Below are 14,359 nucleotides of genomic sequence, written 5' to 3' on the forward strand. Positions count from 1 at the left end.
TATTATATTATATTATATACACATATTATATGTGTACACATATACACATATGTGTAATATTATATGGCTGTATACATTATATGGCTGATAATTTATACAATTTTAAATTTTGCAGTTTTGGATGTTTCATGTGTGACTTTCTCAGGTACAAAAAGATGATTTAAATAAATTTTCATTGTGTTCACCTTAATACAAATTTAATGGACACATACACTGCTTTCATAGCTGTTGCTTTGGAAACAAGATTTATCTCAAAAACTACACCATTTTTTTCTAATCTAAAGGAGCCATAGGTTTTATGCAGTTTCATTTCAGTTCGACTCAGGAACAGCCATACATTCACAAAACGGCATTCTTTTGTTGAATAGTCCTCACTGTATTGGTGTTATAAATAGATAATTTGCCTTTGTTGTTGATGCAAATGAGATAGATATAACAGCATTACTTTGATTAATGCAGGTTTCAACAACACTTAGTTAAAAATATTTTAAAAATCAGCTTTTTTGCACAATATTTACTCTGAATTATAATTAATAACCAATTAACAACCAAGAAAAAGAATGGCGTAATTTATATATATATATATATATATATATATATATGTGTGTGTGTGTGCGTGTGTGTGTGTGCGTGTGCGTGTGTGTGTGTCAACATATTGTGTGGGTATGAATTTGTCTACTTACATTTTTTTTTTTACAAATTTGTCTAACAAGACAAGAAAAGGAAATCTCATAATGTGCTGAAACATTTGTGATAAGCTCCATGTTAATGATTAAAAACAATGTCCTCAAATTTCCACTCTAGCTATTGAATTTTTAGCTAGGACTAGCATACCAGCTAGTGGTTGATTCAAAAGAGGCTTTTCATTTGACATGTCTACCACTAGTTGTTTAGCATTTGGTTTTATTTAGTGGTCTTGAATTTGAGAAAATGTAAAAAAAAATAACGTGGGGAAAAAACGGCACCATTAGCAGGGTACCGCTAATGGTGCCTCAGAGTCTCGCTTTGGTGGGCTACATCATTCCTGTATGTAGGGCATACAGAAATGATGATATCATTTCAGGTTTTCCATTTGTGTCTCTAGCTTTTTTCAAATTGGAAAAACATTCAATATCTATTTAATATTTCAATCAACATCAAGCTATGTCTACTTGAAGTTACAGGCACAAAACATAAAGTAATTGCAAATTTAACTAATTTAAAAATCAGAGCTCCTAATTACTTTCTGAATTATTATAAATACATCTTTTAAAATCTGTTCTATTCTTTATGTTGAAACTAAATTTGTTGTTTGATAAAGGACAAGATGAGCAATTTTATCAGAAAAAATATATATATTTTTAAAGCCCAGTCAGTGTGTTTGAAGTAATAATCCATTTCAAAGATTTGTTTTTCTATAACAATGAATAGGGGGGCATCCTGGTATGAAACGGCTCAAGAGGATCAAGAGCCGTGTCAAATATTTCTTGTTTTTCAATGAAAGCAACATCTAAATCAGCTTTGAAGGCGACACTGTGATCGAATCCCCATCACAGCTGCAAGGAGTACCCATTTGCCTAGTTCAAAGTCTTATTTTTCTTTTTACTTTGTTGTTCAAATGTGCACGTCTGTGCACATGCGCCTGTTTGCTCTCTTGTGTGAGTCAAAGTGAGATGGCCGGGAGAAGCCCTCTCCATATGAAAGGTTAGGAATGAAAAGATAAACAGCTACCTGCAAACACCTGTCGACATGCACGCGCCATGAAAGGCGAGGTGTGTGTTCCTACATGCATGCGTGTGCACGGTAAACACACACAGCTGCCAGGCAACTAAGAACGAAGGGCCAACAAATGAAAGTGAGTGGGTGGGTTCCAAAACGGTAGCAGGGAGGAGATGGAGCTAAAAACGATAAAAAGGAAACTGTGCAGCTTTTAGATATTACACTTCTCCTTATTGTTGCCCACAACATTGATATGCACAAATTTAGAAAGCTGCCGTCAATAAAGCCAAATATTTGCCTGCTCCTCCGTCATGCTCTTTGAAATATGATTAGCTTTGAGCACGTGAACAAAGTCTTACCTCACACACATGCACTCAGACAAAGTGAAATATGATTTGCTTTGAGCATTTATGTACAAAGTCTTTGTGATGAAAGAGAACCTAACTGCACCCAAGTGTCTCAGACAGTGCACACAGTATGTGCGTGTATACGTGTGTGTGTGTGTGTGTGTGTGTCCGCATGTTCAAGAGGGAGCTCACTCTGCACCTTTAAACAACACAACCTGCTGCACAGACTTAAAAGAGCTTGAGAGAGCAGTGAGCAACCTGTTTAATCTTCCCCTTCTTGCAAGACCCGGTGCGCCCTTTTCATCCTTCCCACTCACTGAGGAAACAAGAGGCTCAGAGCAGGAACCAATTAATGCAGATTAATTGATATTAAAGACTTTTTGTCACTTTGCCTCCTGCTGCCGCTCTATTATGAAAAATCTGACTCTTGTGGACTAGAGAGCTAAAATAATAATATCTAGAATTATAGCAACAATTTTGTGGATCATCTTCCAAATTAGTATCTGCCATGTCTTTAATGTCATGTTTCAAAAGCTCAAATGAAATGTTTTATTCACTGAAATTTAGTTTAAAATTTTCTCCCAATTGTGACTATGGCATTTACCGGAAAACTCACAAGTTTTAACATACCTAAGAGAAGTTGGACCAATCTTCTCAATAGTTTCAAAGATTGTTAAACAGAATTTTTCTAGATTAATCCAAATCATAGTCCTCATCTAAAATATCAGTTTTTATACATTACCTTCAATATTCAGGTAACACATGGTAAGGATACAGTGCTGCCTGAGTAGGGAGATATGTCAGCCAATTCCTGCAGATCTCCACACTCTGACTTGATGAGGGACAGTGACAAGCCCTCTGGACCATGGTGGCTTGGAGAGCTCTGCCTGTGGTGATGGTGACCCATGTGGGCCCCACCAAGAGATGCCATTTTGGTTCTGAGGCTGACAGTTTCCCGGGTTATGTCCATAGAGTCGGGGGATACCCGACTGTGGTCTTTTGGTCCTGAGGGGTAGCCACCTCCAGCCCCATGTGACCCTAGGGGATTCCCAAAAGGGTAACTCATGAAGGGAAGAGGAAAGGGGTGGCGAAATGATGGAGGGCTAAAGCCAAGGGAAGCTGTGAGTGGAGATGGGTGGAGGGAGGGATGATGAGGAGGTGGAGGTGGAGGTGGCGAAATGATGGAGGGCTAAAGCCAAGGGAAGCTGTGAGTGGAGATGGGTGGAGGGAGGGATGATGAGGAGGTGGAGGTGGAGGAAGAGAAGGATTGGGGGTCTCTACTGCACTCCCACTCTTGCGCACTACCAGCGGCAGAGCCTCTGTTTGATCGTTGGGTGTTGGCACACCACTAAGCCTGCTACTCAGACCACCGAATGAATCTAGAGGGCTAGGGACAATTACATCCCCAAAGCAATGCAGCCTCTGGTTGGAGGAATGATAGTTAGGGGTGGGACTGCCTTCACCATTCAAGTTGAGTGCCAAATTACCACCACCAAAGCGAGACTCTGGGGTAAGCGGGGGCAGTGGCCCGAAAGGAGGTGGACAGGATGAGGATGAGTTGGAGGAAGAAGGTGCAGCTGGCGTACTGCTGTGGCAGCCATGATGGTGACCGGCGTTCTGCTTGGGTGAGGAGAAGCCTTTGACGACAGTGTCAACAACCTGTGACACGGCACAGTTCAGCTCCTGCTTTAGAGTCTCGGCCAGCTGCCGGCCACTTCCTCCCCCACCTCCTGCTACCACTCTCCTCTTCATCACCCTTTCTCCATTTCTTTCCTCCTCTTCTCTGCTGTCAGCATCTTCCTCCATTTCTCCATCTATCAAGGCTTGCTCTCGGAGGAGGGCTCGGGCTCTGTCCAGGAAAAGTCCCGGGTCCAACTCGGAAAGATCATCATGGTTATGCCGCCCTCTGTCTCCGTGCCTCTCCTCCAGGCCATCAGAGCGGATACTGTCCTCTGAAAGGTTGCCATCCTCCTCTCTATCTCCTCCTCGGTTGACCTCTCCATTCACTATGTTTTCTTCCTCTTCCTCTGTCTCAGAGTCATAGATTTGGTAGAACTTCTCTTGAAGTTGGCGCAGTTGTTTCTGAAAAAGAAAAAAACAACAAAAAACACATAGGTTGATCTTTCTATTATCTCAAATTCTGCTATAAGAATAAGAATTCTACTAGAGAACAATTTGGTAAACAATTGTGGAGATCTATACTAAAAGATCTAGTTACCTGCATGTCTTCAAGTTGTAGTTTGAGCTGCCTTCTCTCTTCCTGTCTCTGCTCCTGTCTGGAACAAACTAGCTGGGTGAAGCTGTGTTGCTGCTGTGGGAGACGTTGTTTCCTCTTATTCTCTCTGTAAACCTCGCCGATGCCAACCACACCGCCTCGCGAACCAGGAGAGCGGACGAGGGAAGGACAATCGCCGCGGCGGCTGCTGTTATGACTGACGTCCTCTCCTCTGTGGTCGTTACTGTTGCTGCTGCCGTTTTCATTCTCACGATTGCCCTCCTGGTTGTGGTCACTGCCACTGGGACGGACCAATGGGGAGTGACTCATTCCGCGGATGATGTTTTCCACGCGGGCCCTCTTGGCACGGAGATGCTCGTCCGACAGTCGGTCCAAGTCAAAGGAGGATAAAGATTGAGAAGAGGTGTGAGAAATGTGATTTGAGGGCGGCAACGGTCGTCCAAAGTTAGAAGACGATGGAGGAGGTAGAGGAGGACCAGGAGAAAGACAGTCGGATGGACTGTCCCTCGAAGAGTTACTACAGGCGTCTTCGGCCTGAATCTCCGAACCTCCACTGGACAGAGCTCCACTACCCTGCAATAAAGAACAGCAGCTTCATTCAGACTTTAAAGTTAAGGACTTTTTTTAAAATCTCACTAGGATCTGCAGATCAACTCGTACCTGAAAGCCTGAGTCACTCCCTCCATTCTTCCCCAGGTTGTTTTTCAATAAATGGGAGATGATTGTAGCCCCAGGAAAAGGCATCATGACGTCTTCATAAGAGTTGGCCCTTTTCAGCAGCTTTCTGAGGACATTTGACTTCTCTCCGTCACTGTTGGCGGCCCCGTGGCCATGACTCACCAGGGAGAGATCTCCGTCCTGATCAGGGCCGTGCGACTGGTTCATGGCTTCGAGAAGGGTCTCCCGGGCACGGGGAAATATCGCGCTACCCACAGTCCTTTTCACCCCGATGTCGACACGTCTGCGTTTGGTTTGTCTGGTTAAGAGGGTGGTGCTGTCATGATCAGGCATCACGCAGGGCAACTAAACAGGCATGTCCAGGGGGCCTCACAGTCAAATGGACAGTGAAAGGATTAGCCTGGTCATTAAGAAACATAATCAAGACAAATTGGAATGTGTAGTTAGTGTCAAGGAGACAAAAGGGCAGAAAAATCTCAGAAGAACAAAAGTGAGTCACTTTTATCAGTGAAGAAAGAACTTGTTGCTCTTATTAAAAATAACCCAAGAGAACCACCGATAGAAACTCTTTAAAATATCTCAAACACCTGTTTGGAGAAACAAAAATAATTTCCCAATCCTGCTGCCTCCTATTGAGGGGTAACCTTGATTTCTGCATTTTGGAAGAAGCCGGGAGGAGTCAACAGGTTCCTACTGTCAGAGGCATTCCTCCCCACTCTGAAGACGAAATGAAATGTTTTCATCCGAATTGTGTTCTGATTTACTTTTAAATCGCCTTTCTTTGAGATTAATTGGTTTTGTATTCTGTTTGTCAAAGAGGAGTCAGGATTGTGAATGTTGTCAACTGACGAAAGGTTGTTTTTTTTTTCCTACAGGAGAATATATTCAAATATTGATCAGCTTGGCTCTATACAGATAAACCAAATTTAAGGCTTCGTTCCAGTCATGAAAATAAAAACAGAAGCTTTTTCTTACTGTTGCTCTGCATTCTTTCACTTGCATTTCTAAATGCAAGAGAAAGAATCACATTATAGTCCAACAGGTCTATTTTTCAGTTAAGTAAAACTTGTATTCTGACAGAATTTACCCTGGAGGTAAAGAAGCGAATCCAGCTTTCTGTTTGTTTCCCAATAGATGGACATTGGACCTGTTTTTAAGTAAACAAGAAAGGTCAAAGTGACGTTTGCCCGCAAAATTTCACAATGCAGCCCATTAATCCTTTTCCACTATGAAATTAGAAAAAATAATTAGCCTACAGATAATTTTACTTTGAATTTCTGTAAGCGACAACATGAAGAGGGAGGAAAGGAAAAAGAAGACGATCCAAACAACAAAACAAAAAGTAACATTTACGACAATCAGCTTTCATGTAAATGAGCCGAGATTTTAAATTTATATTATTCCATATAAATTTAACTGATTTGAGATTGAAATTTCATGTTTAGATTTGAAGTAAAAGTGGGATAAAAGACTGGAACTGTTTGAATATGTTCATAACTTGAGTCATGCTATTTATTTTTCATTGCCTTTTTGGGCAGTTATGGCTACCGTATATTGTTCGTCTCTGACACATACTGACCTGTATGGCAGAAACTTCCACCACCAGTGCATCTAAAAGCCTAAGTAATAAATTTTTAACTTATTCAGTTCTCCAATTGCAGCATTTATAAGCTGCAATTATCTTTTTTTTCTATATTTGAAACTCTCACTGATTCATCTATCAATGTTCAGCTTCATCAAATGACAAAGTTTTTCTTTCCCCGTTTTTTTTTGTGTTTTTTTCTTGTTTTGTTTTTCTCAAAACGGAGAAAAATTTGAAACTGTTGTGGAAGCAGGTTATTACCATCTCACACACCCACACAAGCAACGCTGTCCGTGTCACAGTTTGCATCTGTTTTGCAAAGGATTTCACGGTCAGTCATTGTTGGAAAATGACTCACAAAATAAAGCATGCACTTCTGCAGAACTAGGATGCTTCAAAGATTTTCTATAAAATATTATTTTTGAATAAAACAAATGCATTCATACACATATTGCATTATTTGAACTGAGATTTATCTAAAAGTGACACTTTGCACTTGATTGAAAAACAGCAGGTATCTCCTTCAAACTTGAAACATTTACACATTTTCTCCTCCACACAGATGAAAGTTGGAAGCTTTAAAGGTGAGACTGACTGAAAAGGAGATGTGAGAGGGGTGCGCAAGTGAGGTTTTGGTGTCAAAACCGAAACTTAAGTTTTACTCTGAATGTAAATAGCAGGAAAAACATCTCTGCAAATGAGAAGTGAAACTGGAAGAATGCTGGTAATGACTATTTTAACATGTAAGGAGGGAATAAACAAGATGCAGGAGTGGAATTAAGTTTAATCTGAAGGTTTTATTAACACTTTGATTTACATTTAAATCTGACAATAGAATAAAATAAAATCTGCAAATCTACTTTTTACACCTCCAGACATTTTTTTTTTATTTTTTATTTTTTTTTACCTAAAATTAAATGAGAGTCTGAAATCTAAAGTTCAAGTTAATGTGCGCTCCGAATCCGGAGTTTTACGCACAGGAGACTTGGAGACCCGGGGACGTTTGTCATGTTCCAAACAACAATAAGTTCACCATAATGACACACTGCGCACATTTTCGTCTAGAACGACATTTCTTTGCATTTTGTCTTAATCTAGAAACCAGCTGAGAGGGAAACTGGATACACCTTCCGCTCTGTTGGTGATCCAAACTAAAAGACTAAACAGATGGAAAAGGTAAAATATGTACATAAGAAAACAGCGGATCAGTGCTAGCCTGTGAACTTTGATCTGTTTTCTGTGCTCACGTTTGGAGATAACTTGAAAACGGAGCAAACTAAAATATTTGAGGAGTAAAGTTGAGCTGCGGTGGATAAAGCAGACCGTTCGAATGCTTTTCTACTTACTTCTCTCCTCTGCGCCTCCCAGAATCCTTCCGTCGAGCAAAGGAGCGAACAGAAGAGACAGATCCACACTCGCCCTTCAGATCAATGCCGTAATTTACTACGGCCAAGTTGAGACGTACGCGTGTGCGCGCAGAGCGTGCGTGTGTGCGCTGGACGAAGAGGGAGAGAGTGAGTGAGTGAGTGAGTGAGAGAGAGAGAGAGAGAGAGAGTAAAAGGAGACGCTCGGAGATGGAGAGAGCGTGTGTTCCTGCGCGCCGCTCTCCTACCGGGATGGAAGTGTTTAGTTATCGAGCGCACCCCTGCGCCGGCTCCGCGTCTCCGCGCCTCTTTATCCCGTCTGAGCGGACTGGAAGACTCTCCGCGTAAAGGAACAAGAAGGAAGGGGAAAAAAGAGAAGGATACGCGAAGACGCTGCGTCACCGGTCCCTGAGTGAGGTAACGGCTCCGTCTGACCAATAAGGACGAGGAACCGGCGGGGTGGGGGGGAAGAGGGGGATATTATTTATAAGAAGGCGCGCAGTCAGAGTGGAGAGAGCATGAGGGGTAAACTGGGACTTCCTCATTTCATTCACTTATTAGCTGTTTAAACTGATGTTAAGTTATAGAGATAAATCAGTTTTAATGAAAAACTATTTTACAACACCAGAAATAATAATAGTAGTAATAAAAATAAACCTGCTCTTTTCAGCTTTTTTCATTCTACATTTTTAAAATATCAACTTTCACTTTCTATTTTTTTATTTTATTTACTGAACTATTTTTTATTATTGTGATGTTTTATTTTACGAACTCAAGAGTTCAGATGAACAGAGATAAAAGAGAAAAACCTTTTCTTCATAAGGGAATAACTTTGGGGAAAAATACAAAAGTTAAATTATGAAAAATATTTTTTTTTAATCATCGCCAGTAATTTCCTGAATTTTTCCTAAAAAAAAATAAGTTATTTTCAAAATTCCATACAGACCTAAAATAAAAATAAACCGTTTGGAATAAGCGCGTTCGGTCCTCCGCGTGCCATCACTGTCAGAGCTCGCGGATAAGTCGGCGAGGCTGTTGGACATGAAAAGGCGAGCGACGTTCCAGCAAAAACGTAAACATAAAGAGCTTAGAAAGACACCACGAGCCCAACTCTGTGGTTTCATTGAACTTATTTTTTACTCTCAGCCGACTTCATTCAAAAACAGAACAAAACTAAAGAATTTCTATAAAGTTTTTAAAGTATTAATTAGTTTTTTCCCCAACTAAAATAAATTATCTTCCCCTCTTCTACGCTCACATTCCAATTCGCTTCAAACTTCTTAAACCACAAAAATAATTAAAGAGCTAAATGAAAATGTAAAATATTTTTTGATTTATTTTATTTTATTTTTATTTTTTTCCTGCAGCATTAGATGTGGGAGCGGCTCCTTAAAAGTGTCCTAAGCGCCGTGAGTCGCTGCGCTACTCAGCCTTTTACGGCGCCGTTTGGAGCCTTTAAACAAATATAAAAATGGAACTCATGTTCCAGTCAAGGCCTCGATTGTTTTATCTTAAATACTCTGCAATCATAACGTTCTGACTCATATGTAATAAGTGAGGTGGCATGGATGCTGCAGCTTCTAACATGCGCGGATATTTAGACTGTTGGCACCGAGGGAGCAGATCATAGATACTCATTCTTTTAGGGCGGAAATGGTTTCATGTAAGGCCGAAATGGAAGGAATTATTTTAGGAAAGAGGAGGGGGAACAGTCAGTTTCGTGAAAATGAAAGCAAAATATGTATTTTTTTTATTATTATTCAAAGAAAGGAAATAAATCAGAGCTATAGTTCCATTTCAGGGTTTTATTTAGAGAACACCGAAGTAGAAATAAATTCCACCTTTATATCAAACTTTAATCTTTAAAATATCTGCTGTTGAAATATATTTAATTACTCGATGCTTCAATGAGCAGTTCTAGAAAGTGCTGTGTGGGGCAGTCATTAGCAAACACACGCGCACACGCACACACGTACACACACACACGCACAGAGAAAGAAGGAAAGACAGGGAGAGAGTGTGTGTGCTTCAATTTGTAAAACGCAAAGAAAACAATTTCTAAACTGTCTAAACTGTCCACACACACCGACCTTCCAGTCTCAGCTGGCCAACACTCAAACAGGAGCACCTCAGTATATTATTATCATAATTCAGTCCAAACTGTGTTTTTTTTCTAAGCTGTTAATTCTGATGTTTTTGCTTACAGTGAATTAGAATTTTTTTTAAATAGAAATTTTTATGTTACAGCTGGGAAGCGAGAGAAGGAGGCAGAAAAGGTCATCGCTAAGGAGGCAGGGTGTTTAGAGTGTTGTTTCCAAGCAGATTAGTGGAAAGTTTGGTGGAAGGAAAAACTCTGGAAGAAAAAGTTGCACTTTCTTAAGAGGATAGTGAAGCAGAAGATCTGTTTGGTGTCTCTCATCTTCCTCTTGACATTACAGATAAGCTAAGTAGGTTGTCTGCTGTGTTGATACAGCAGTTTCTGGAACAATCCAGAAAATCATTTAGGTCATATCTTTTACATAGATGTTCTTTTTCATCTGTTTTAAAATGCAGTCGTCCTCTCTTCTTTTTGAGGACGACTGAAGCAGAGCTTTTCATTTGGTCAAAGCTATGATCATAAAACGAAAACACTGAAAATATTTCACTCTAAGTGTAATAAATCTAAAGAAAATATAAATTTCACTTTTTGAAGTGAATTCCTAAAAAATAATTTTAAGAATAGAAATTGCATTTTAACCTTCTATGGCATGACTTTTTATTTTTTTGGGGAAAAAATATTTTCCTGCATTCTTTGGGAGCTTATTGGCCCTTAATTACATATCAATCATAAAATTGGACCCCGACACCTCCCAGAACCGGATTTGGGTTTGTTGCCTCAGGGCAACATTGTGCTACAAGGGGTCTAAAACGCCAAGTTTTCTACAGTGATTATGAGAAATGAAATACAAATCAAACAAAAACTATATTCATAAAAAAAAAAAACTTTTTTTGACAAAAATAAATCAGACATGGTTCCAACTCACCAAATATAAAATAAACAACTAACCTTCATTAATGAATGATACATTGGAGCAAATTACTAAAACAAGCATTTGTGTGTTTGTACATGTGTATGTTTGGCGGAGTTAGAATAACTAAGGATGTTGAAATCAGTCTTTTTCCCTATTATATGTTAAACATCAGGAAGGAATTGCTTGCTGATGTGAAAAAGAGTGTATATCACATTTTTGGAACTTGATTATTGGTGTACCTGGGACTCACCATCTGTTTATCTGATTATCTATGGGTTGTAGCAACCAGATTCACATCAGTCACTATAGTTAGGGGTGCAGATTCTTTTTTTAAGAGTTTGTAGTTTTGATTCTTTGTTAGAATTTGAACCAAGCAAAGGATACCATTCCACCAGCTCCCATATCTGGTAGATTTGGTGGTTGCACAACTCGCTCTGTATAGGTTGTAAGGAACACCATCTGCACCAGTCATACAAAGTACCCTGCAGACCCATATTTTTGGATTTGGCAGGTATTGCTTCAGTCTTTGCCTGCCTTGGAATGGGGCCATTTGTTCATTGATGACCAGCTTATCACCCTTTGGGACTGAAGTTAGTTTTGAGGATAAACAAACAATGAAATAATGGTTGTACAATGGATCCTCATGTTTTCATTGGGAATGACCCCAGCTTATGAACCATGCACCTTTTGTCCATGAAATGACCTTGCATCCATCTCCTGTTGCTGTTAGTCAATAATAAAGTCAAAAAAATTGGCTGTGATAATTATTTTGTAATCAATTGCATATCATTGCATTAGAATAATATTGTCTGAGCAAAAGGGCCCCAACTGCGCAATGTTGCTCTGAGGCAACAAACAAAAAAAACAACACAGTTTTAGCATATAAATTATAAAAAAAAATGTCTTGAAATTATCTATAATGCTTCTTTACATACTCACAGATATGAGAATATTTTTAGTTGGAGTGACCCAAATTTAAACATGAAGAAAAGTGATGTATAACTTACAAGTAGGAGGCAAGGTGTAGCATGGACCTCTGCTTCATAAAAAGGACTGCTCCTCTTCCAAGTAAAAGGTCACATGAACTTCAATACCTCTTTTATTTGGACAAAAATATTTCTGGAGATATTTTAAATCACCAACCCCCAAAAATAAAATAAAGGAGCAACATGAGATACAGATATATGGTTTGTTGCCTGAGGGCAATGCCATGCCATAGAGGGCTAATGTGTTGGAAACTTCATTCAGCCCAGTACTGCAGTTAGTTTTTTTTAAACTTCTTCATTCCATTAAACTTTCCATTAAAATGCCTAGACAGAGCTTTACAAATTATTTTTTTGTGGATTACCCACAACTGATAGGTATGATTGTGTTAATTCTAACATTCCAGTTCTGGATTAAAATTCCTTTTGAATTATTAATTTTATTCTTTTGAAACTCCATATTGGTTTATAATTAGTCATAAACCATGCAAAAATCAATAAACAAAAATAAAGCTTGAAATAGATCTTTCTGTGAAAATTGAATATATGTATTATGATTTTTCTTTTGTTCCAAAATTCTAATTCACTTATTTTCAGGTTTTAACAAAAAAGTCAGAAGCAACAAACACAGGTGGAGGTCACATTTTCCCTCGTTTTTCAGAAAGAGAAAATATGAAGAAAACTGTTGAAAACAGATCTTGAGTGGCGCTTTTAAGTCTTTTTTTCTCACACCGAATCGTAGTCAGTATTTGATGCCGCATGTGACGCAAACGAATGTTACGGTGGTGCGGCCGCTGCCATTAGCTGCTGCTAACGCCAGATTTGAACCAAATGAGAGCGACCGAGGTGGACCTGGGCATGAAAAGCGGCACTTCGCCGCGCAGAAACACGGAAAGAACAATCTCAGCTCGCAGCAGCTGCTCGTGTGACATCGTTGAGGGAAAAAACGGGAAGCAGCGTCTATCTTGTAAGTCTTGAGCAGTTTTATTCCAGTTCCACTTTTTCTGTTTCAGCCGCACACTGAAGAGGGACACGCATATGTTGTATCACATCCACTTCCTGTTTTTTTTTTTTTTTTAGCATTCAGATCCAGAGTTACTATTACTTCTTTGTACGCCTAGATGAAACTTTTTGGTGTTAAAACATGAAAGCTTTTCTTCCATAATGCTACATTGTTATGAAAAGTTGCAGCTGCTAAAAGGATGGATGGAGGGAGGGACTCCTTACAAAATGTCTGGATCATCATCCTGAAAAACACAAAGAGGGAATAATGAAACCAGAAGGGCTGAGAGAGGGAATAATGGTGGTCCCGCTCGGCAGGTAAAGACACGTGGTCGCAGGTTTCTCATTCTGTCTTTCTTTCTGTCTCTGTCCCCCCTTCTGCCTCTTTTCCCTGTGCTCCGTCTCCATCAAGATGCCATTATTCAGGACATTAGCGAGGAAGAGCTAAAAGCTCTCTCTGTTGAGGAGGGTCCCAGGGTCCTCTCTGAGAGCTCTGACGCAAACACACACTCATGCACGAACACACGTTGACTATAAAAGTAGAGCGGGGTATAGGTGAAGAGGTAAGAGGTGGTAAAAAGGTCTTATTGCAGGCATTACCAGGTATCTGAGCTCCACTGTGACCAGAAACATGGACATTAGCAGACACAAAGAGAAATGAATATGGGTTTATTTATACTGGTGAACTTACAGACACATAATCTACTCCTTTTTTTTCTTTGTCTTCTTTTGTCCAAAAAGTCTCACAATGTGCTGAAAAATAGAGAAAACTCCAGTAAATTATCAGTGAAAAAATCAGCAGCTCTACTGTAAGTTACCTAAATAAGGTGTAACAGCCTAAAATCTTTTGGTTTAATGGTGGGATTTTTGCAGGAAACCTCAAATTTCTCACCAGGATTGGTTAAACATGACTGAATTTAACTGAAAGGCTACAAAAAAACATTGAATTTTTTTAAAGTATTTAAAGCTTTACAGTGATGCTTATTAGCAAAAATATGCAAAAAAGTTCCACTTCTTTATGTGCGTGTCCTGGTTTGCAGCATTCTACCTGATCACTGTACCAACAAGAAGTGGAATGTAATATTTTACAGTTTTAAACATTCATTGTCATGTTACGAAGTGCTGTGGAGAGAGGCGTTAGCTTGACTGCTAGCAAGGACAACTGATGCTAATCATGGTCTAAGGCACATGGTGAGCACATTTCTACAGTTCCATGAAAACTTTTCACACTTTTTCTTCTTACAACCACAAACATGAATGTGTTTTATTGGGATTTTATGTAATAGACCAAAACAATGAAGTGCATTCTTGTGAAATAGAACAATAAGGAAACATAAAGGTCTGAAATACATGTGTGTGTCATGTTGGTGTCGAGTTTTCTAACCCACATGCAGAAACACTCCAGAGACAGGGAATACAAATGTGAGATTTATTTACAGTGAATGTTTAAACAAAAAA

At 39.4% G+C, this 14,359-nt stretch overlaps 1 protein-coding gene and 1 long non-coding RNA gene across 2 annotated transcripts in view; one reads left to right on the forward strand and one right to left on the reverse strand.

Annotated features, from left to right (window-relative positions):
• LOC103148707 (prospero homeobox protein 1-like) overlaps window positions 1–8,073 on the reverse strand; it is a 49,147-nt gene extending 41,074 nt beyond the window's left edge. Inside the window, exons 1-5 of the mRNA XM_007567597.2 lie at window positions 7,888–8,073; window positions 4,942–5,359; window positions 4,264–4,854; window positions 3,327–4,127; window positions 2,821–3,234 (exon numbers count right to left, since the gene is read on the reverse strand). Of these exons, the coding sequence (XP_007567659.1) occupies window positions 2,821–3,234; window positions 3,327–4,127; window positions 4,264–4,854; window positions 4,942–5,292 (2,157 nt within the window). The 5' untranslated portion in view covers window positions 5,293–5,359; window positions 7,888–8,073. The remainder of the gene's footprint in view (window positions 1–2,820; window positions 3,235–3,326; window positions 4,128–4,263; window positions 4,855–4,941; window positions 5,360–7,887) is intronic.
• Window positions 8,074–8,207: 134 nt separating this feature from the next.
• LOC107838088 (uncharacterized) overlaps window positions 8,208–14,359 on the forward strand; it is a 14,387-nt gene continuing 8,235 nt past the window's right edge. The window contains exon 1 of the long non-coding RNA XR_001664151.1: window positions 8,208–8,322. This is a non-coding gene — a long non-coding RNA (uncharacterized LOC107838088). The remainder of the gene's footprint in view (window positions 8,323–14,359) is intronic.

This window comes from Poecilia formosa, unplaced genomic scaffold (genome assembly GCF_000485575.1).
Source record: "Poecilia formosa unplaced genomic scaffold, Poecilia_formosa-5.1.2 Scaffold210, whole genome shotgun sequence".
Lineage (NCBI taxonomy): Eukaryota > Metazoa > Chordata > Actinopteri > Cyprinodontiformes > Poeciliidae > Poecilia > Poecilia formosa.